The 24058-nt window shown below is 40.7% G+C and overlaps 2 protein-coding genes across 15 annotated transcripts in view; both read right to left on the reverse strand.

Moving 5' to 3' along the window:
- Positions 1–20218, reverse strand: part of ARHGAP12 (Rho GTPase activating protein 12) — a 74478-nt gene extending 54260 nt beyond the window's left edge. For 3 of the 4 annotated variants that reach the window (XM_056485212.1, XM_056485211.1, XM_056485210.1), the window contains exons 1-2: positions 20121–20218; positions 13555–14306 (exon numbers count right to left, since the gene is read on the reverse strand). In XM_056485212.1, the coding sequence (XP_056341187.1) occupies positions 13555–14223 (669 nt within the window). In that variant the 5' untranslated portion in view covers positions 14224–14306; positions 20121–20218. The remainder of the gene's footprint in view (positions 1–13554; positions 14307–20120) is intronic. The other variant, XM_056485209.1, reaches the window with a different exon arrangement.
- Positions 17191–19052, reverse strand: LOC130249990 (hornerin-like). Of its 11 annotated transcripts, none has more exons than XM_056485222.1 (3): positions 17982–19052; positions 17783–17937; positions 17191–17701 (listed from the first exon to the last, which is right to left on the reverse strand). In XM_056485222.1, exons 1-3 carry the CDS (start codon positions 18152–18154, stop codon positions 17445–17447), a joined length of 585 nt encoding a protein of 194 aa, XP_056341197.1. In that variant the 5' UTR covers positions 18155–19052; the 3' UTR covers positions 17191–17444. The 11 variants fall into 11 exon arrangements, with proteins under 11 accessions (XP_056341197.1, XP_056341191.1, XP_056341199.1 ...); XM_056485216.1 differs by having other exon boundaries at positions 17783–17848; positions 17888–19052; XM_056485224.1 differs by having other exon boundaries at positions 17191–17616; positions 17652–17701; positions 17788–19052.
- Positions 20219–24058: the final 3840 nt, after the last annotated feature.

Consider the following 24058-nt stretch of genomic DNA (forward strand, 5'->3'; position numbering starts at 1 on the left):
TTTGTCACATCCCTGCCCATCATGCAGACTGCCTGGGCTGACTGTCTGGTACCACAATGGGGAGCGGGAAAACACAGTGACCCTTCTCACTTCTCCCATGATTGTAAGACAGCTTACTAAAAGTAAAATTAACTGACATAATTGAATTTCTTCTGTCATGCAACACCATTTTTCACTGCTGACAAGAAAAACTAAAAATCACCCCAAGCCCAAGATTCATTCCATTTTATCAGTAAAATGAAGGACTTCTTAAACTGCCCTAAAAAATAATATCCCTAAACAAAAGACAAGGAGGAAAAAGAAACAGATTCAGATATCAGGCACCAACCCTCTCTGAAACTTACTCCTGATGATCCAAGTGAAAGAGGTCATACTAGCACACACATTCCCCTGTGCACTGCATGCTCTAAACTGCAAAACATGTTCCAAAATACTGGGGAGTGAGACATAATCAAAGTTAATTTTAAAAACCACAAATAATTTCTGTGATTTTTTTTTTCACTGAAGTAGGATTTACAAAGTCTTCTGACAACTGTAAAACCGTGACTAAATTTAGAGAGTCTGTTTAAATGGACTAATAATATGCAGATGCTTTTGTTGCCAGGAATCTATTTTGTAAAATAACGTAATTTTAAATTCTAATGTAAAAGCTTTCATGTAAGAAAAGTTGTGTTAAAAAAGACAGAATTAAATTACCAGCACTCAGTACACAGGAATGTGTAATGGTACTCTTGTTATACAGTGTGAGGGAGTTCTGAAAACGCTGTCAAACTTCATTAAGAGCAATGTTATGCTTACCCAAAATTACTAAAACATTCCAGGCTTTTTTGACTGTCCTATGCAATAAAGCAAACCTATTAGCAGTACATTATAGCTGAGATGGCAAGAATTTGCTAATAGTTTCATGCTGATTAAGCAACAGGCAGTAAGCAGTGCCTGTGCCACAGTGAGCACAGCCCTCCCCCGTGCTGCTGAATTATAATTCCATGCTCAGCACTCAGCGGATCAGCTGGAGCCACCAGCCTTTAGAGAACATTCTCATTGAAACTACAAGTATAATAAAGTATGGCAGCACTATCTGCCAAGCTGTCGGGGGAAAAAAATGCTTTAAAGGTCACATATGTATGCTGGAGTACATAGCAATGCTCAGCACATAAAGCTGACAGAAAGCTGCTGTTCATCTGCAGAAAACACAGGTGGAATGGAAGCTGAACTTCCTGGGAGTCTCCAAGAGAACAATTAATTAATAATTAATGTTTTTAGAATTACTGGATACATGAATACTTTGCTGTTGATCTCTAGTTGTTTTCCAGGGAGATTTCCATTGAGCTGATAGAAAAAGGTGAATTATGGAGCTGCAGGCATGGTAGGAGCTCTGGGTTCCAGGACTGCAGAGTAACAGTGCTGAAAGCTGATCAGTCCCCTGCCCAGAGAGCCTCCTGAACACTGCTGCCAGTGCCACAGCTTGTGCTGCTCGCTGACTGCTCAGATCTTGCTGTTCAGCCACATCCAGCACAACAGCTGTATCAAAGATATAAAGCTTATTGGGAAAATTTAAGTGCCTGAATAGGCTTTAGGCTAGCATTACTCCAAATGCTTTTGTCTTCACAAGAGCAGTAATTGAGTATGGAGGGTGATTAGCTGTATCTCTTAAATAACACTTACTGGAAGCATTAGAGCTGTGCATTTGAGATTGCCACTGGAATGGGGGATTAGAGGAAGGGCAAACAATCTGGCACAGCAACAGCACAGCAATCATAACAAAACCTTCAGTGAAGCTTCAAGATGAGCCTTGCAGCCATAAATCCCCTCAGAGGAATGCAGGGAGATGTTAAACTGCTAAACCCTGCTAAGAACACATACTTTCCATTTCAGCATATAGATTCATCTGTTTTGAGCAGAAACTGAAGCTTTATGCCTCCTTTTGCCACAGCAGTACAGAGCTTTGGGCCATACTGGCTGGCATAGCATGACAAAATCCATCTACTAGCTGCAAGAACTTACAAGTATCAATTCTTTAAAAAGTCACTTGTCACTGTGACTTGACAAAAGTCACGAATCATGTCTTTATTGATATTCTTAGCATAATGCATTAATATGAGAGGATCCTTCAACAATCAATCTTGAAAAAGATTCAGACCAAGAAGATGTTTGATATGGTTTTGGTGGCTTTTCATAGGCTTCCTTCTCCATATAAACCTGCCCTCAATAAAGACTAAAGATTAGAGATTATACAAAAGCCATTTTCCTCACACTATTCAAATTTTTTAACATATTTTTAAACAATTTCAGCTAACAAGTAATTTTAATTTAACCATTTAAAAGATAAAGACATCATGCTCTCACTTACTCATTTATCTTATTATTAAAATAGATAATCTAAAATTTCATTACTTTAAACGTCAAAACTCATTTTCACCTTGCAGATTTCAAGCAACACTCAACATCTTAGACTTTCCTGTCTTTAAAACCCACTAGTCCCTGTATTAAACTATCTTTTATTAAATCTGTATTCAGATCCAGTATCCTCACATGTTTACTGTGTAACACTGAATATAATTAGTGGGTTCTATGACAGACAGCAAGACTTTTTTTACAAGGTGCAAGACAAAGTCACTGTATAAGGACTTAGAAAACAGATTACAATTCCATTTTTAAAGGAGTCTTTGGCATTTTAGGACACTGCATTTCTTTGGAATCCTCTCTGTCTCCCAGTATATTGGAGTGGGACATTCACCAGAAACAAACAAACCTTAAGACAAAAAGCAACAGATACTTAATTGTAAAAATACTTAATGTTAGAATTAATATATTTCTGGCTTTTCCAATACTTTGCATGTGTTTTGTGTTTCTCTGATGAGGAAAAATACCTCTGATTTTGGCACTTATGGAAATTAAGTTCACAGATCCACTAGAGAATTATTTTAAAATTAAATTCTCGTTATAAAGTTGGGCTCTTAACAGGCTCTTTATATATTGTTACCTCCAGTATACATAAGTACTCAGCTGTTTAGTTTGCATGTTGAAATTTCTAAATAAACAATAAAAATCCCACATATATTTGCATCTGTCACTACACTGGAAGGGAGAGAAATATAAAGAATTAAGACAAAATGTCACAAGGCCTTCTAAATTCCCAAGGCACTGCCTCTATTCTCAAGACAATGGACGTGCTACAGCACACAAGAAAAACCCTGAAGTTTTGTTAGGGCTGCTTGAACCCCCTCAGTCTCATGTATTTTAATGACTTAGGACAAAGAACACCTATTACATCACTTATAACATTTCTTTCTGCTAATGAAGGATAAAGTAGAAAGCCAAGTCTCATGCCAGAGAAGACATGCAGAGAACATTAGGTCAAGACTTCAGTTTAAAATTTTGCCTTAAAAGACATAACAGGATGAGCAAAATAAGTGCTATCAGTTAGCACATTTATATGTTTATATGAGGTGTTTCAAATTTTGAGCAGAGCTGGAATATTTCTCTCAGCAGCTGTTTAAGACCACACAAAAAGAAGCCTGTACATAATTATGCCATGGTGCTAAGATATTTTTAATTTTCAACTTTAACTGAACTAGAACAGGCTATGATCACTTCAGTTTTAACACTGGGATTCAGTTTTGCAAAAGTATACTGAATAGCAGTAGGAACATTATATATCAAATCCTCTGTGCCTAACTTAAAGAAGTTAAAGATTTTTTTAAGATTACTTTTGAGGGTTTTTTAAATGCTAAAGCCAAGTAACAATTGTACAGACTTTTCTCAAAATCCCAGAAATAGTCAGCAATAGACTATATGTACTGCTTACAGCAGAATAAAATTCTCATGAGAATCTTAACCTGGTTGCATCTTTTTTCCTCTCTACAACAACTGAAAATAGAAGTATTTGTACTTTGACTGTATTTCTTAGTCTGTTTCTCTCTACTTGCAGACAGTTTGTTGGCATCCAATGTAAGGACAGAAAGCATGAAACACTCAGCCATGCATTTCTGCAGTTTTTCTTCCCCTTTATTTTCCTTACACTAGCAAGAATGTCTTTCATTTTCAATAACAGCTATTTCTGCAAATCAGTATCTAGAGAAGGAAGTATACCTTTGTCATTGAATTTTGTGTTTCAACATGAAAATGTTAATCTGCAACTACCACTTTACTTCAATGAATATTAAACCAGTGATTTTTGTTTCAGATAGCAGTTAAGAAGATATAAAAAGACTCAGTATTTGTGGAATTTTATTTACTTTATAATTCTGAGGCTGCTCTCAAGCAGATCCAGCCATACCAAGAACAACAGAGAGGCTGGCTCAGGGCTCAAATCACCATTTAACATAATATTTTGAGAAGCAAAGCAGCAGTTTATGGACAGACAGTAATGATGTGAGAACAGGATAAGCAGACAATTCCTAAGAATGTCTATTGCTGCAGAATTTAAATACACCCCTTCAAGCTACTTTCTCAGAAAATTGATTATAAAGAAAGAATTTGTCAGTGTACTACAGTCTTAGCACAATGTTCACTTCAATTGTTTTAATAAACAGCACACCAAAGACCTGCAGCAGCTGGAAAAAGCTGTTTTACAGCTCTCACAAATGCTGTACATCACACCTTAAGTTTGGACACAATATGCTGAGGGGCTTTAAAGATTTACAAAATAAGAAAAGAACAATAACAGAGTTCAGATCTAGATTTTCAGCATACCACTTGGGATTTTGATTTTTCTGTTTTTCCATAACAAAAAAAAAAATTAAAAAAAAAAAACCACCCACAGGATCAAGTACATATCTAAGTTTTGCTCAACTGATAGTTACAGTAGCAACTTATGAACTAGCAACAAGCAAAAATGGATGCAATTTTCTACATATATAAAAGTTTTACACAGTTTTTACACATATAAAAGAAAAGTAAACAAAACAAAAGTAAAATTTACACTTTGGCATTCACAACCTTGTGAAACACCAAGACAGGTCTCTTGTAGAGACTGAAGCATGGTAGAATAAAAACTATCTCAAGTTTAAGTTTGCTTGCCCTGTGTGACTTCTCAGGTAGGCACATCAGCAGAGGGACAGAGGAACAGAGCTGTGTGACCACCAGGAGCATGCTGCCTCTTCTCCAGCCCCTGCTCCTGCCCAAGGCAAGGCAGCCACAGAGCCTGGCTGTGAAAAGCTGCCCTGGGAAGAAGCACTGCAGTCCTCTGGCATGGCTCATGGGCATGAGCACCATGGAGTAACACACACTGCAGCAGGAAAAGCACAGAGCCTCAGGGAAGGTTCATGAAAATGCCATTACAAGTCAGAGTACACCTGGGAGGGATGAACACCACAAAGTCACAGCCAGGACAAATGGACTTATCTGGATGACAGAAAAAAGCACTGATGAGTACATCCTGTGAAGCTGTTGTGAGGAAGCCTAAAGTTGGCAGCCACACTATATGAGGTGCAAATCAAGATCAAAGTGCTATCAAGAAACAGAACAGCAGGTCCTGTATTTTTATATCTCATATATACAGAGAACATAGGTATGTACCTATATACCCACACACATACACAGTCCCCTGTGCCTAAAGCACAATGTAGCTATGCATGACAAACATCTATCAGCTTTTCCAGCTGGATGCCCATAACCAAGAATTGATATGGATAGTGCCAAGCATGTTGATAAATCTTCAGTGGTGGGGGCTGGGGGGGCAGGAGGGAAGTACCTGTATTCCATTTCAACAGGAAAAGTAGTCAAATCAAAGTCACTCAAGAACCTCATTTACTGTTGCAATACTGGTGTAGGAGAAAGCTTCTGCTATATACTTAAAAGATAAACAATAGTTACGTGCAACATTTCTGTTGTACCATGAATCATTTCCAAACAATATCCTGGTGATCTTTCAAGCTTTCAAGAAAATAAATGTGCATGCAATATTACTAGACATGTTGAACAACTAGTTGAGAGTCTTGAAAGTTTGTTTAATGTATTTTTGTTTTTATCAGACATAACATATTATTACAGTATTGCATAAGCACACTTGTTGCCCGAGTCCCATCACATCAGGGACAGTAAAAAGGCAAGTGTGTCCCCGAGTCCTTCAAATCTGCTGACTTTGCACTAGACTGACTATTCAGGCTGCCATAAAGGAGTTACTTACAGGCTTTCAGACTCATCACCACACTGCCTGGGCCAGCACCACCATCTCCCTACAGCACTGGAAATAAATATTTGTAGAGCCAGGTGGTGACTAGAGCAGCAAAGTGATTCAGCCGAACAACAATCCACAAAAGCAAAAGACTGTACACTACACACCAGCAGAAAACAGACATAAAACTCTGCTCTTCAGCACTGCATTTAAACAAAATACAGGGAAGTTACTTAATTTAACTAGATGATCTGAAGATCATTCAGAAGCCTTAGGTAAACCATTTTAAAAGGGAATAATTAAAACTATGATATTTAAATTCAAAATGCAATATGTAATTTCAGATTTAAAATAGGAATCAAAGTTTCTAATCATGATTTTGATTATAAGCAGAAGGTGAAGCCAGATAATTTAACATCAAAACTCAACATAAGCAATAACCTAAATTCATTCAGACAGTTCCTCAACTTCTAACTTTCATTTACAAAACTCATCAGATGGAAAACTACAGTGAATTACAATACAGACTCCAAACACCAATGCCCGTCTTCTCAGCATCATTGTACACAAGCTCCAAATCTCTGTCAAAAGAGTTTACAAAGACAGGACAAACTATCAAAAGATGGGGGGAAATATACTAAAATTAAGGCTGCCTTTTACTTCTCAACAATCCTTCAGACATTTCAGCCAAAAACAGCCTAGAAGTCAGGAGTCCTCTCCATGCAACACTAAATGTGCACCTGCTCTCATGTAAGATTTTTGCAAAGTCTTCAGGGAACTGCTCCATGTTTCTGCTTGTGGTTTTCACCTCTTCTACACTGTTTTCAGCACTATTACCTCCTCTTCAAGATGAGAGAGGCCAGCAAATGGATGCTGTTTAGAATACAGAAACACCATGAAACTTGCATTCTGCATTTTCATTTTGCACCATTTTCTACTACTGACAACTTCTATGCTTGCTTGAATGCCTCTCTACGCTACCCTAGAGCTTTCATATCTACCAAAACAGAACTATCATCTACTAGAAATCTACTGTCTTTCCCAAGAACTTGGTCAGAAATCCTTTTAAGACAGGCTAAATTCAAAATTGGTACAAGTATTCTAAAAGAATGTTGTCCAGTTACTCACGATCACAGAATTCATTTGAAAATCCTCAGTTCTTACTATCCTGAAAGACTGTTTTATCCAAATGTATTGTCCTTAGCTGTGGAACAAACTCCACATAAAGGCAAAACCCATTTGCTTCTATCCTTTTTAAATCAAACATACCTGGCAAGGCACGTCAGAGACATATCAGCTGTTGGGGTACTAGATATGCACAGAGTTTGCTTTCTTTTTTTTTAAAGCACAAATGTCTACTATTCCAGAGAGCTGCCTAAAAAAAAGGAAAAAAGCATTTTGCATTTTATTCTACAGAGTCATAGGTTCCCTGATGCTTTGTCACACTGCTGTGAAACAAATGATACTTTCTTTAGGATTCTACAAAATAACAGCACCTTTGTTCTATAGGCAAGCACTGCAACATTAAACAACTGCCTAGATTGTAACCAGGTAAAGATATAGCAAAAGCAATTGTTTGTACACAGAGCCATGTGAAAGAACAAGATATGATCAAATATTCTCAAAACAGTCTCAAGCAGAGTTTTACCTATTACAGTCTTTTCTGTGTCTGGTGGTTCCCTACTTCCAATGACAGAAGCACTGCCAATGAGAAAAACCAAATTCTCAGTACCTCCAGCTGCCTTCAGCTTAGGCAGCAGTGAGACAAAACACCTATTCCTTTTCCTAGGGCTGCTTTCCTGTTTAAGTATTTACCATCCCTAAAGATTCTGTCATCATCCTGCTGAGGCTGGTACTTGGCATGAAATCCAATGAAAAGGCAGGTGGGACTGCATGCACCAAAACTCACACATTACACATTAGAAATTATACTTTTCTACATAAAAACAGAAGAATCTATTCCATATTATGACTATTATTCCTTCAGCAGTGCAGCTTGAGCTTCATTTAAGCTAGGAAGTAATTCTACAGGATAAAAGGCACAGGTTTATTAATCTAAATCAGTGCCTCCAAAGTTCCACTTCATCATTTTCTGCATGATATTAGAGTAAATAGAGGTGCAAGAGTCAAAAGACAGTGCAGAATTTTAGCAGTGTACTAGATGTTTGCTTCAATTCTGAAAGCACAACACAAAACTGTCATGTACCAAGTAGATCTGAAGCTTTCTCAGCTGAGCATTCCAACACTAGTATTAGAACAAGCCAGTCAACTAAAACCAACCTGTCTCACAGGTCATGATTTTCTGACAACTGCCTCACACAGATAAAAAAAAAAAACAAAAAAAAAAAAAAAACAAAAAAACAAAAAAAAAAAAAAACAGCAAGCACAAGTGTTAAGGAAGGTCAATCTCATTTGCAGCAGGGATGTTCAGAGCAGGGTATGGGATATGGGCTGTAGGCAGCCTTAGTGGCACACAAGGGCTGCTCATTTTAGGGCACCTAAATCCAGAATTACTCTCCTGGACCAAGAGGGAGAACTATCGGCAGCCTGACTAACATATTAAAACTACAGAGACTGAGCTGATCACAAACAGCACCACTGTAAAGTGAAACTATCCAGACCTGTTAATGTTGTGTAGGAAGGGAAGAAAAAAAAAAAAAAAAAAAAAAAAAAAAAAAAAAGCCAGCCACATACACAAAACCAGACAGGAATAATTTTCCCCAATTTTCCCCAATATTATCTGTCCAGAACCTTTTAGTTAATAATGTAATTTAGCAAGCATTTCAAGCTGTTTACAAAGTTCTAGCTGCAGCTACTGAAATTACAGAAAAAAATATTAAAATTAATGTTTTATAAAACTCCTTAAATTATAAAGCTTTTGGTTCCTTGTCATTGAAAGTTATTCTTCACCTCATTATAATGCATGCATTTCAGCATTTAACATCATCAGAATAACAAATGCTGCTTTAAAGAAGTTAAGAGATTAAAGGATGGTACTTAAGTCATAATTCAAACTATTACATTATACATATCGCCATGAATCTGTAAACATGCTCAGTTTTAATAAAAAAAAAATTCTTGCATGCTTCCTTCGTACTGTCAAATTACTCATCTCTTGGACAAATGAATTAAATAAAAAAACCAGCATGAAATTTCTTATCACAGAAGCAAACTCATTCTGTGGCCCACAAAACAGTGATAGCCATTTATTTCAGGGGTTTAACATTTGACTAGCAAGGCAGTCTAACACTAATGATTTGCTACCAGTCCTTCAACTAAGTGACAAAGTCAAGAACACCAAGATCTCCAGAAGATATGCTCTGACATCCACAGAAACACAAAATATCATTTTTTCCTGTCTAAAAAGTTACTGCAATTCCACAGAAATTGCAAAGTCAAGACAGAAAGAGCTCTTTAAGATCTTTACTACTCAGAATTAATCAAAGCAAAACAGCCATCGTAGTGGTAATCCCCTTTAGTGCTTCACAGTTTATGCAATAGTCAATTACTAAAGAGGATGAAAGACAGAACAATCTTTGCAAATAGGTCACTGTCTATATTTATAATGATTAAACCCAACCTGCTGCTAAAAGTAACTTTTAATAAGTATAAAAAGTAACATTAAGATAGTGCCATGTATTTACTCTTAAATACATTCTATGTCTCCTATGACAAAAGAGGTAACATGCATCAGAAACAAAGTTATTTCCTATAGGTCATGCATTAGCATTGCCAAAAGCAGATTTTCATTTTTGTCTGTAATGATTTTATTCCAAAGTATCATCCTCAAAGATAACACCTAAACATTCTTGACATGATCTCTGAATTTACCCAATGCTCTCCCTGTCTGCACACCTTCTCTCTCAAAACCTGTTAGGAAAACAAGCATTGCCCAGGGTGCTTTTTAAAGATCACTTTTAATGTCTTCTTCTTTTGCTTCAGCTTTTCCTGCTGTTTAGGCATGCCTGAACATGTAAGTCCTATTTTATTTTTTTTTTTAATCTTCAGAACAATTACTCAGGTCTCTATTCTACTGCATACTGCTCAGACACCCCATCTGCTTCTTTCAAGTACTGTTCATATCTGCTGAACAATCACTCTTTCAGAACTTTCCTTCTTCCCCACATCCTTGGCCTCCCTGACGAGTATTTCTGCCCTTTCCTTGGGATCAGGGCATCACATCTGACACCATTTTCCTAAAATTCTCTTGAACTACATTGATCCTCACAGCTTTGAGTGCCACCATTGTCTCAATGGTTCTTATATCCAGCTGTGCATTCACTCAAACCATTTCATTCAGTTCCAACTCGACCTGCAGTTACTGTCAACACCAGAGATTTAAATCTGGTTAAATTGAAGCTTGTTTCCTCTCAAGCCCTACTTCCTCTAATTACCTCCAGGCTTCCTACAGTTCAAGTCCATAAGCTAACATATGGTTCTTACAATGCCTTACCCACCAGAGTGGCAAGCAACAGCTGTAATTTCTTTGCATAAAATGTCAAGAATGTTCATTATCCTGTCCTGATGTTTCTTTTGACCAGACTCTTTGCTACATCTTCATTAGCAAATACTTCTGCTCACACTGCCACCTCTCTGTCCTTCCCTTCACATATTTCATCTGCTAAAAAATCCTTCCTTTATGCACTGCTTTGGAGGCTCTGGATCTTCCAGCATTTCCACAGCCAGCAAGCCTATGACTTTAAGACTGTACAGTTGCAGAACCTGCACTTCATTGCTGGAAAGGAGGAGGAGGATAATCTTCAGGGAATAATGTATCCACTTCTTAGAAAGATCTCACAAGAGAAGCATTCCTCTGTATCTCATATATTTGTACTCAAGGACAGTGAAAACACAATGAAGGTCAGGCTAAAGCTGAATACAATCACCTCAACACCACCAAAAACTTACTTACATGAAGGTATTAAGGTAATTCTAGATTCTAATCTTACAAATTTAAGAGAAAACACCTGTAGCTTAGAGTCTATTATAATGCAGACTGCATAAAACTGAACTCCACAGCAAGCAGGGGAGGGAGAAACAGGCAGTCTTGTGAAGTGAAATCCTGCTTGTGCGTGAAAGCCAGGAACTTGATGTTCTCACTACAGACTAAGAGCAATAAAAACAGCTTTCTGAGCCATTAATTTCTGCACAGCTGATTTCTACTAAACAATGCTCATTATTGAAAGAATTCTAAAAAAGCTGCCAAGCTGTTCCAGTGAGAAGGCTGGCACTCTGAACATCTAGACTGAGCTAACGGTGACATCAGTTCTACCACTGCTTTAATCCCCACGGCTACTAAATGTCAAACATTTTCATTGTATTTAAAGAGTTGGTGATTACACAGGATGAGATTAAGTTACAAAATAAGGCAAACTGTAAGGCACAGTGAGCACCAGCACTCTTGTTGCCCAAGATTCTGATAATGGCAAGTTCTTCAGTAACATCAGTCGAACTGACAAGCATTTTCCACAGCCAAAATGTGGCATTTTTAGCATTTGTTATTCTTAAGCATTGTGAAACCCCCCCACCCCTGTCACCTCAGACTTCCCATAACTGTGTCTACAATACATGCATTTCTGCCCTGCTCAAATACAAATTCATAAATCATTTGTAGTGTTGAATAATGTATAGTGGGGAGGGGGGAGAGGGGAGAATGGTGAAAAGATTAAGTGTCACTGCATCAAGAGGCACAAAGTCCAGTGGAAACTGAGCTGCAGGCCATATATTTATTATTGACAAAAGACACCCATGTAATATTAATTCCATCTGCTTTAGAGAAGGAAATGCATCAAATTATAGTCAACACAGAAGAAGGAACTGTCCTACTATGTAATAGAAATTTTAATGTGGTAAACTATTTAAAGCAGGATATAGTTTCTAAACATTCCTTGGTATTTGCATAATTTGTTTGGCAATTGATTAATATGGCAGTAACACGCCAATACATGCTTCTAAAATAAATATCTAGTAATCACTTTATCATGCCAAGTCCTAAGTGGTTCATATCAACTACACTGAGCTAGGGCAGTGCTGTAAAGAAAGTGCAAGAAAGCTCAAGGATTCTCACACTGCATAAGAAAGACATCACAGGAAAGAAAGTCAGTAATACTATTCATTCCATATTATTTGGGGGAGGGGTGATGGAGTCAAAACAAACAAAATATACAAATATTAGACATACAATGTCCCCTAACTATAGAAACTCTGAATATCAAGAATGAGGTCAAGAATAGAGTAAGATATTGAAAAAGCTACTGATTCTGAATATTTCAATACCTATATATACTCAGTTCAAGACTCTGTAATTCACATAATCAATCTTGTATCTTTAAGATCTTCCCATACCGATTCACAGCTCTCAGTGGTAAAACTTTTCATACCTAAAGTTAGCATCAGGTTTGATTTGAGATCCTCTAGTACTCTGAACACATGCTGGCAAGTGAGATTTACTGTAACAATCAGTTTTTATCCAAGCAAAAACAGCTTCACACTACAGATTAAGTTCAAGAGTAGGGAGCTTTTAATAGAGTTTAAAATTATTTAACATGTCCCTACAGAAAGATGGGGGAGGCAAGTGTGAGGTGGGAGAATTATCTACATACACACATATTTATAAATATATAACTATGTGTATGCACACGTACATCACTGGTTTAAGAGCAAACCTGGATTACAATAGACTAATTAACTTGGTACTAGAAGTGACCTGATTAAGTCAGAGTTCTAATCTTTTGATGGGGGCAGGGTATGCCTGTTAAAAAAAAAAACAAAAAACTAAGAAGTGAGAGAAACTGCTTTACCAAGGACAAAGGCCGTCAATGCTCAGTTTTAGCCTGAAGTAGGAGTACATCATTCCTGAGATTCTTCCATACTAATTAACAAACTCACATGTTTTGAGTTTTAATACAGAGTAAAGTTGTGAGAGGCAGAATTGGCAAGGCTGACTCATTAAAGCAATCTACAAAAAAATGATCAAGACAGAAATTAAACTCCATGTAAATCTGAAGTGTAACTAAACCCACTAAAGCATTAATTTACAGTTCTTACGTTATCTATACACACTTAGGGAAAACTGACAGTAACTAGCATTACTATTTCAACAAGTCAGCTCGTGAGGAGTTACAGCAGTAGGCTCCCTTCCTCTAAAAGAAAATAGAATCCAAGTTCAGTGCCATATTAAACCAATCTTAATATGGAAACACTATTGTTCTTTAAATCACAGGATAATGTAAATTGGATCAATTCCCATAGCACAGTAATTCTGCAAAGACTAAACACATCAACTGTTTTGATTTTAGTAACAATTTCATGCTGAGAGAAGACATTTTTATTTAAACAGTTGGATTTTTTTGGGAATAAGTCTCAAAACAGTAGCAGACAATTATGGCAATAACAAAGACAACAAACCAGACATGGGGGCCATTTTTTTAGCTTACCTGCACTTGTTCTGTGGAACTACTACTGAGTTCATCTCCGGACTCCGAATCTTGGTGAATTTTTTCTGAGCCTTCTCCTGCTGAATCACAAGATTGTTCATGCAAAAAGCTGGTCTTCTCTATTTCCAAGAACTCCGGGCAGGGGAAATGACCCATGGAAATGGTTCTAAACTGATTGGAAACCTTGGGAGATTGCAACTCATTGTTAAGTTTTCCATTGTTCTGGGTAAGGTCCAGACTCAACCCAAAAGTTTGACAGGTACTATTGTTTGGTCCCAGGTTTTGATTGGCATCTCGAACTAAGCAAGACACTTGAACTGGAGAAGATTTTCCAAAACTAGAAAGCTCTGGTGACTTATTCACATTTTCTGTTGATCTCTGTAATCCATGTGTCACCTTCAAGGTGTTATTTGGCAGCATGCTTGCCTGCTTCACAGGTGGCATCAGTGCTTTCCGGGGTATTTCCTTCACATATTGCGCTGGCACATAAAAGGGTTTGGAATTTTCATCTCTCTTGACTTGCCACCAATCATCATTAGTCTTTTTCACTAAGATGTATTTCTCCCCTTGTTTGATCACAATTTTCTTGTCCTTGGCCTCATACTCATAGTCATATTCCACTTGAATGTAAAGTTGTCCTGGGAGCATCTTCCCACCCTTATCAGCCATTTCTATCTGAAAAGATTTCACCTTTTCAGACAAAAGGAAAGCGACATTCTGTTTCAGTGTTATTTTCCTGTTAATGTTCAGGGCTGTAAGAAAATAAAAACAGCATATGTAATCAAGTGGCTGTTTAAGAGCACTTTGGAGAATTTTTTTTTTTTTTAAATCCTGCCTATTCAATTCATGTCAAGCTTAGACTAATTGATGGAAAAATGAAGTATTTTCAGATATCTTTCTCAGTGTTGAAATAGAAAATCAGTAAAACGACTTAGGTCACCAATTTAACTGTCCTGTTCACACACGCCTCCTGCTATCAAGTGGCTCATTAGCTTCATTAATTAATTAGTTATTGTTTCTATTATTGAATAACATTGATTGATCATTGGAGATTTGGTGGGGGGGGGCTGATTTGAGTCAATCTCTTGCTTACATATAGGTTTAATTTATTTGTAAAACTGTTACTACATTAGTTTTAATCAAAATAGTCCAAAGCATATACCACAGAGAAAACCTGATCTAACAAAATGTTGAAGGGGTAGATCTCAAAATGCAAACAAAAACCTCAACAGTGACAAAACAGGACTATGAACCAAAATGAGTAATTAAATAATTAATAATACATGAAAATTCTGAAAAGTACTTTTCAGCATCCTTATAGTCCAGACAACTGTCACTGCATCCACACCCACAAATTCTCTCTATTTAATCATTCAACATCAATGTCCAAATTCATGGGTGGGTAAGAATTAGTCTTGCCAACTCGCACTGAACACAATATAGAAAATTAACATGAAAGGTAGAATTTTTAATCTTGAAAATCAAAGCATGTAAGATCTCCATCATTCACACAGAATGTAGAAGAATTCAAGTAAAATGCTGCCATATTTAATCTTATAGATATTAGCAAGCACATATTTTTATTTTTAAATGCATGTTTCACGAATGAGAAAAATTATGTAAAAACTTGCAACTCTGCAAGTTAAGACTATGTGATGAGATTTGTAGCCTTTACCCTGCCACAGAGTGGAACTAATGCAATTCCATGCAGGCACACACATGCAGAGTGAACTCAGCTGCTAAATGGGACTAAGGACAGAAATAACAACAGAGAAGAACTTCCGGGGAGATCTAAAGCAGAAACTACTAAGGATTGTTCAATTTTCTTTTGCCATTTCTGTTATTTGATCTGAGCCTTGAAAGAAATACATTTGCCACATAACTCAGAGACAAAGTAAAAAGCTTTGGTAAAAAGAAGATAAAGAGCTAAAGCATTACACCAAGACAGAAGTGCCCATGTTTAATCTGTGTCTCTCTCCCACAGCCCATCATCTTTTACTTCCAAGAAGCATTTCCTACAGGTAACTAGGAAGCCACCACTGTTTTCAAGGCTCCAAGAATCACAAAGTCAGATTAACAATTTTATCATAGACTTGACAGAAGGAATGATGGCTCCACATTCAACAAACCTGACAATAAGAACACAAAGCAGTAGAAAAAAAAAAAGCCAGGATTCTGGTGTTTACTTTCTACCATAAAATGGTATGTTGACATTCAAAGTCTATTTACAGCCTCAGTACAAAACAACTTGCTTACCAGTAATTCTACACAAATAGGTGTTTTTAAGTGCAGTTCTGCAGTTGTTTAGCAACAGCAGCAGAAGGTAAAAATGAACAAATTGCAGCCATTCCCACTCTCTTACTACTTTTGGAAGCTCTGCCATGCAAATGCTGTTTTTTCTTCTTAGCAAACCTGACTCCTTCAAAGCTGCTACCAATCCCTTTCATGGCTTCCAGGTCAGGCACCAGAAAAATGCAAGGCTTACCAAGCTGCAGTCTACCTCAAAGCTCTGTTACCTCAAAAAGCTGAGCCATAGGAAAGGATCCATCCAGAGTCTTTATCTCCCACACAGAAACCAAAAAGAGAACATAAGCCTCTGGTTTCCCACAGGGCTAGCAAGTGTTTAAAAGCTTGGATTTTTCATTCCTCTTTTGCCAGTTCTGTATGACTATTTATTGAGAATGCACGCTTAAATAACATTTTTTCAAGACAGAAATGTTCAACAGGTAGCATGTTATGTTAAAAAAAAATCCTGAATAATAAAATAAAACAGAACTGCTATAAAAATAGCTCTACCCACTTTTGAAGTAAATTTTGCAACCCAACCCTTTTCCAAAAAATAACAACAAAAAAGAAACAACAAAAATAAGCAGCACAATTTTTGGTCTTTCATCCAAGCTGCAAAATTATCAAGTAAATAGCAAACATTTGGTAATGTTGAACATATGATTAAAGAGAGACAGGCTGTGTTCAGCCAGAACACTAAAACAGTTTAACAAACAGATCACATCATCAGGATTGAGCAAGGCTCTAATTCTCCTCTTCAACCCAAAAAAGCAAGAAATGCATATGGTATAGGTGGGAAATTAATCCTGTAGATCAGCAAACAACTACCATGGCCTTGATTTCACAGATTCAAATGCACTAATTTTCGTTTTGCTTTGATTTTACTGTAGCTCTTGTGTCACAAAAGGTAGACTGCCTGTACTCTGTGGAGGCCAGGGGACACAGCAATGCCCTTTCCTGAAGCTGTCTCACAAAACACAGTTTAAAGACCATGGGTGCCTAGGTCCAACCTCTGCTGCAAGGGGCTCACAACAAGGCAGGTGTGAATGCACAGTGTTGGCACTGACTGCTGACTTCAGTCAACAACTGAAGTGCCACGGCTGGTCAGCCCTTGTAACCTCAGAGGTTTTTACTCCTTACCATTCACCTGTCATGTTGGATGGCACCCACGTTGGTAAAGGCTGAATTACTCTAATTAGAGGATGATGAATATGAAAAATAATTTGCTTCCACAGAGAACATCTGTAATCGTTCATACCTTAAATAAATAATACCTTAAATACAGTCTCAATATCTGATTGAGAGATTAACAACAAATGGCCTCATTAAGAAAATCTATTCGTGAACACAAAAAAAAAACCAGACTCAGACCTCACTTTTCTCCTGGTGAATAAAACCCTAATCACTACTGGCAAGTGATGTAAGGTGGGTCAGTCACTTGGACACACGAACATTTCAGGGAGCATTCCCGCTGTCCCCGGGAGCGGAGCCTGGCGACGGCAGGCACGGCACCGGTGCGAGAGAGGCGAGCAGGGCTCTCCCTCGGCACCGGGGCAGAGATCCCTTCGGATCCGGCTGCTCGTGGAACCGTTCCCATCTCTTACTCAGCGAAGGCTGAGTAAGGCTGGCAGCCCCGGGTGCTCGCAGAGGTCAGCTCCTCCCTTCGCCAGCCCTCCGCGCCCCAGCCCTGCCCTGCCCGATGGTTCTGCTGCTCCGGGCACCGGACCGGCACCAGCCCTGCCCTGCCCGATGGTTCTGCTGCTCCGGGCACCGGCCCTGCCCGATCGGTTCTGCTGCTCCGGGCACCGGACCGGCACCAGCCCTGCCCTGCCCGATGGTTCTGCTGCTCCGGGCACCGGCCCTGCCCGATCGGTTCTGCTGCTCCGGGCACCGGACCGGCACCAGCCCTACCCTGCCCGATCGGTCCTGCTGCTCCCGGTACCGGACCGGCACCAGCCCTGCCCTGCCCGATGGTTCTGCTGTTCCCGGCACCGGACCGGCACCAGCCCTGCCCGATGGTTCTGCTGTTCCCTGCACCAGACCGGACCGGCCCTGCCCGATGGTTCTGCTGTTCCCGGCACCGGACCGGCACCAGCCCTGCCCTGCCCGATGGTTCTGCTGTTCCCTGCACCAGACCGGACCGGCCCTGCCCGATGGTTCTGCTGCTCCGGGCACCGGACCGGCACCAGCCCTGCCCTGCCCGATGGTTCTGCTGCTCCCAGCAGCGGACCGGACCGGCGCTGCCCGACCGGCTCCTCCGGGACCGGGCCAGCAGTGCCGCTCCGCACTCAGGGCCCCGGGGAGCTCCCTCCATAAGCGGGTGCACACGCAGCACCAGGGGTTCCAACCACACCAACACTTGCCTCTAGCTAGATTTTTATGCGCGTCCCCAAAAAACGAGACTGTTTTTATTCAGAGCCGATAAGACAGCTCCGATCACCCTCAGACAGGCAGGGCTCGGAGAGCTGGAGGTCGGCTCAGAGCTGAGCCTTTCCTGGAGCAACCTAAACCCTGCAGCTGCATCCTCACCTCCTTACAGCATCCAGTCTTAACTACAGAATGATGCTCTCTCGATTGGAGTCCATGCAAATTATATATGATACACACAGAGTATGCTCATGTATCGTATGAGATATGATCACCCCTACCTTCAGCATTCTCCTAGAATTCAAGACTCCCCTCTCTTTTGAAATTATCAGGCACAGAGCACTTACTTATCATCTTCCAGAACTGTGGAATCTTCAGGTAACTGAGCCTTGGGAAATAACCTAAAATACTTTTTGCTATTTCTTTTATTTTCCTCGAGGGGAAAAAAAAAAACCAAAACCTTACTGGGGATAGGGAATTGTTACTTTCTAATGCAAGCAGATGATAAGTTGTTAAAATTGCCACCGAGTATTAACTCATTGCCTTAAATTTCTTTGTGTGACCTTGTTCGCAGTGTCCTACAAAGCAGCAGCAGTTGACTTGTGTAATCTTTTTCCATTTTCAGCATCAAACTTCACCCACTACTGAAATGAACCCTTCCGCAGTTCTGATACAGAAATAAACTCAATTACAAAGGCTAAATTAAGATGAATTCTTAACAGTTCAGGACACATGAGATACCCTGGCTACACCTCAATAGATTCCATAATTCTGCCTCTCCCTGGGCAGTTTTCTTAGTGGTTAGGCTGTATCTGCATGACCACTGCCTGGGAGACTGGTCTCTTCAACCCTATTCCTACCTTTTTTCCCAAGGGGCACCACGGATTGTCCAGCACACCTGACTCCTCTGCCAGCGTTTTCATGCAGACCAGTGCTCACCAACTCCTGTTAGAGCCACCCTCTGCAAAGCGTGCATTCAGAGCAAAAGTTCCATACAAACAGAGGCAAGTGGAAACAACATATATAAGCAAAACATAATCAACTTACAAGCCCTATGAAAACAAGCTTAGCCCTTCACTCTTTCCTCAAACACAGTTAGAAATCGAGCACTACTTGCAAGTAAACTACCTACCCGGAGCTCACCCGTCTTTAAACGCTAGAGGCATAATAAGCAACCATTTAATAATTGCCCGTGACTCAGAGCACTGAATAAGCGATGCATTTTAAACAAGTGTCAAGACAACTTTTCAGCGCCGCTGCAGCCCCCCCGCCCCCCGCTCGCTCCCTCCCAGCCCCGCTCGCTGCTCGGTGCGGGCTTTTGTTAAGTTGTTGACGGCGAGCACTGGCTATAAATAGCGCGGCCCGACCCGCCCGGCCCAGCCAGCCCGGGGTGCCGCGCTCGAGTTCACGCAAGGGCGGCGGATCGGATGGGAGCAGATCCCCCCGGCCCGCCGGGGGCGCCCGGGAAGGGCGGCGGGGCCGCCGCTGCCTCCCTTTGTCTCCGCAGGTGAGCGGGCGCCGCTCGCCCCCGGCAGCGCGGGCGGCCCGGCCCCGGCCCCGGCCCGGGGAGCGCCCAGGTGCGGAGCTGCCTCCCGGCGCCGCCAGCCCGGCGCTGCCGGCGCCGCCCGCGGAACCGAGGAGCCGCCGCCGCCGGGGGCAGCGCGGGGCGGCGCCGCCCGGACCCCCGGCGGGCGCGGGGCCGCTCCAGAGCGCCCAGGACAGACAGGGAGGGCGGTGCCGGGGGGCTCCGGCCCCGTGCGCCGGCCCGGGCTCGGTCGTGCCCCCGCGGGGCCACTCAGCCCTGCCCGAGCGCCCCGGCGGCGGCAGCGCCGCGCTCGTCCCCGCGCTCCCGTCCCGTTCCCTCGCCGCGGGCCGAGGGCGCGGCGCAGCCACCCACCCACCCACCCACCCACCTGCCGGCCGGGCCCCGCTCCGGCTGCGGCTGCGGCGGCTCCCGCTGCGCTCCCGCCGCGGCCCCGGCGAGTGGCGGCTGCGGGGCACGGCGGCGTCAGCGCGGGTCACGTGCCGGGGCGGGGCGGGCCCGGCGGGGCGGGGGCGGGGCGGGGCCGTGAGGGGGCGGCGGCGGCCCCGGGTGGGATCGGTGGCGGCACCGGGTGGGATCGGGAATAACCCCGGGTGGGATCGGCGGTGGTACCGCCGGCCCGGGTGTCCCACTGTCCAGGTGCCCGTGCCCGGGAGGGATCGGCGGTGGTACCGCCGGGCCGGCTGTTCGTGCCGCCCTGGGCTGCTCGAGTGCCCCGGGGCAGCTCCTGAGAGACCGCGCTCCTGTGAGACACCCAGGCCCTGCTGAAACCGACAGAGCGAAAACAAAACCCACGCACCTTCCTCGCTGCAAACACTGACTGTTTGATAGGCGACACCTGAAGAAATCACATTTTTTAAAATAGTTGCCCAAAGAGAAATAATACGAAATAGTCCTTGACATTTATTTCGAGTTAACTGGATTGGTATCTCTTATTATATTAAAAACTAAGTTTTTAAACATTGTTTGAAAATATTTAGGTGGCCTTCATAGCATTTTCAAATTGTAAGTAATCTTATCTTTCTCTTTGAAAAAATAGTATCTAGTTCTCTTGGTTGCAAAGATAACCTTGAAAGCATGAACTGACTGTAACTGATACAGCGTATCTGAATGAATCTGCAAACAGCCCGAAACAATGGCGTGGAGATCTGTAAACTGTCTGCACTCTATTAATCTAATGTAGGGTAGTGCTGCTCTAACTTCTTCTTTGACTATTTTAACACACGGAAGCAGGAAGGAGACAGTAAAATCATCAAAAGGTGGAAAGAACAGGTTTGTTGAGGGAAGGACAAGCAATGGGAAAAGACCTGAGAAGTGCCAGCAAGAGAGAGAAATAGACTTTAATTGAGGAAAAGATGCAAACAGCATCAATGGTTTAATTGAACATGTGGACATATTTTCATATGGAATTGGAATCCATCTTGAACTTCCAATATTGATATTTCCTTGAAATCTCATCTGTGTTATGCACACATCTTGTATATAGATGTCCATCATTTATCATTAAAAGGCAGAAGAAGCATGTCAAAGGAGAGTAGATTTTTATTCATACTCACTCTTTTGTAAATTAGACATACGTGAAAAAGATATAAAGTAACACTTGGGTGTTTCTGTCTAGTAGGATTCTATCTGTGTGCCCAGTTTTGTGGTAAAAAATATATATTTGGGACTTTTGGGTATTTCTGAACAAACTGACTGCATTTTACCTGCTGGCATGCCTGAGGTGTATATAAAAGCATCTCAAAAATCAGTCATAGTAACCACATTGTAATTATCCTTCCTCACTGCCAAGGCTTCACTAGAATGCTGCAGGATATGGCATTAGTGATTCAGGCTGAGGCACTCTTCCCTCTGAGTCAGGGTTGAATTGATGGTCCCACAGAAGATCAACAGGCATAATAGAGCTGAAGATGCCAGAAGATATGTAATTTTAAGTCCCTGCCCAAATGCAGTCATGAAAGATTCCACATTACAAATAAACTGTCCAGCCCAAGTTCCAATTTTAGTATCTGTTGTGTATTCTGCCTATGAAGGATTACTGTGCATTTCACTGGAGTAGAAAGAGCTAAAGTTCACAGCCTTTACCGTGGCTTGTTTTTCCTGGAGATGTAGGAATGCTGCTATACTCATACCTCAGATGGGACTACATGTAAATATTATTGGAAACATCCAGTACATGTATTGACCTCCCAAATCCCAGATTGAAAGAACTGCCAACTGTAATTGCTTTATGTAGTACATGTGAGCCATGGTAGAGAGAACAGGGCTCAATTAATGTATCCATTGTGTTCTGACTGTTCTGTATCATACCTTGCACACAACAACATCAATCTCTCTCTTTGTAAACTGAGTCCTCATGAAACGTCAGTGTTTGAAGTGTCTGTTCTATTATGCCAAACCTTCAAAACCTTTGTCCAAATTTAACTGTGTTTGCCAAAAGGGAGTTCCCTTAAAGCTAGTTAAGCTCCCACAAGGTCTGTGGAAGCAGTCAGCCATGTAGAGGTGGAGAAGAATCCACATAAGAAAGTGACATTATAAATGCTGCAATTGTGGAGAAAAACATGATAGTTACTATCTATGATACAACACAAATCCATAAAAAACAAGCTTAACAGTTCTGAAAATCCAGTGTTGAAAAAATCCATTTCTGGTGTTTGAATCAGACATAGAAATGTTCCTTTCAGTCCTCAGATTCAAGTTCTCAAGTACTAGCATTATATGTACAAAAAGCTGAGCCTATTAATTTGGAAGGGCAAATTGCCATTTTATTTCTTTTCTGTTTTTTTTCTTCTGAGTCTATATGAAATCTCTGCAAGTTCAGCTGTCCATTATTTCATGCCTCAGTCACAGTAATTCTAGATGTGTGTCATGTTTTAATTAATTAGAAATGCGTATCTGAGAGTGGCTGCTGCCATCCTGTTACTCATAGTGCCAGAACTGGTGTTAGGTAACCAGAAATGTGCTGCTGAAAACGTGATTGGTATTAAATCTGGGTTGTTTATTCATTGTTTGCCACCCCTCCTTACCAAACATAATCTCTTTATGAACTGTGTTGACTCTTTCTGTCGGAAATGACCAAGAAGGCAAATACAAAAAGCTTTGTCACATCTAACAGGCAGATACTGCAAATATCCACCTTGCTCATTTTGCTGGTTCCTCAAGTTTTCACTCCTTTTTAGAGATCTTTTCTCTTTTTGGTCTTATAACCTCAGCAGTGAGATGCTCTAGAGAAACCATTCTGAATTTAGACAAATACATTTATTTCAGCAAATGTTTTTATATAAATAGAATGTATTTTGTTTTACTTTTAATACTACTTACAAATGTATGCATTTGTATACATTGTATTTTATACAATGGTTCAACTTGCCTGATATAAAACACATTACCTGGGGCATCTCCTGTGTACTCTGCTCCTACTCTCAGTTTTTTGACAGCTTCCAGCCTCTCACCTCTATCTGAAAATACTCTTACCACCTACGTGTAGACATACAATCAATTCCTTCTTTCTGTTCTTTCTCTGTACTACAAAAGCACTTTTTCACAAAGTGCAGATGCTGTAGGCTTTTTGCATGAACTTGTCAATTTACTCCCCATCTCCTGACTCAACTAATAGATGAGCCATTTTTATTTATATAACTCTACATTATAAGGAAAATCAATTGACAAGGGAGCAACTAAAGTAAAGAATATAGAAAAAGGAATCCAGATTTCTTGCGAATTCAGTAAAGAACTTCTTTCCCTATAACACTACAAAGGAATTTCTGCCTTAAGGAGGAACTTTTATCCACAGTTCAGAGAAGATGATTTGTTTTACTGTGAAAAATCAGCAAGGAATTTGTAAAATTTTTTCCATTTTTCCAGCAGATCATCTTTGCAAATTGTATTAGGCAGAGTGGACTGTGGCCAACACATGCTTTCTTACTCTGCTCTAGCAGATGTGATAGTCACATCACCACTGTGATCTTCAACATTCACATCTCTCTCAGAGCAGCCAGTGGAAGCTGTAACAAAAATTCAAACATATCTATTGCTTGTATTTGCACTCTCAGTTTGCAAGTGAAGGATTTTTTTTTTTTTTAACTATCTGATTGTCAGCCTTACTAAAGAACAAAGTGAGATTTGTTTTGGTTGAACTGATCTTGTGATTCTGCTCTTGCCAAGATCTGGCTCCCTACTTACCTGTGTAGTTAAACTGTTTATCTCTTTTCTCTGTGAGCACAGTATTCCAAACCATATCACTTCAGTGTGGAGCACTAAAATATACCTCTGAGTCAGAGCACAGAATTAAAAGTGGAGAAAAGTAAT

The sequence above is a fragment of the Oenanthe melanoleuca genome, chromosome 2, assembly GCF_029582105.1.
Source record: "Oenanthe melanoleuca isolate GR-GAL-2019-014 chromosome 2, OMel1.0, whole genome shotgun sequence".
In the NCBI taxonomy this organism is placed as follows: Eukaryota; Metazoa; Chordata; class Aves; order Passeriformes; family Muscicapidae; genus Oenanthe; species Oenanthe melanoleuca.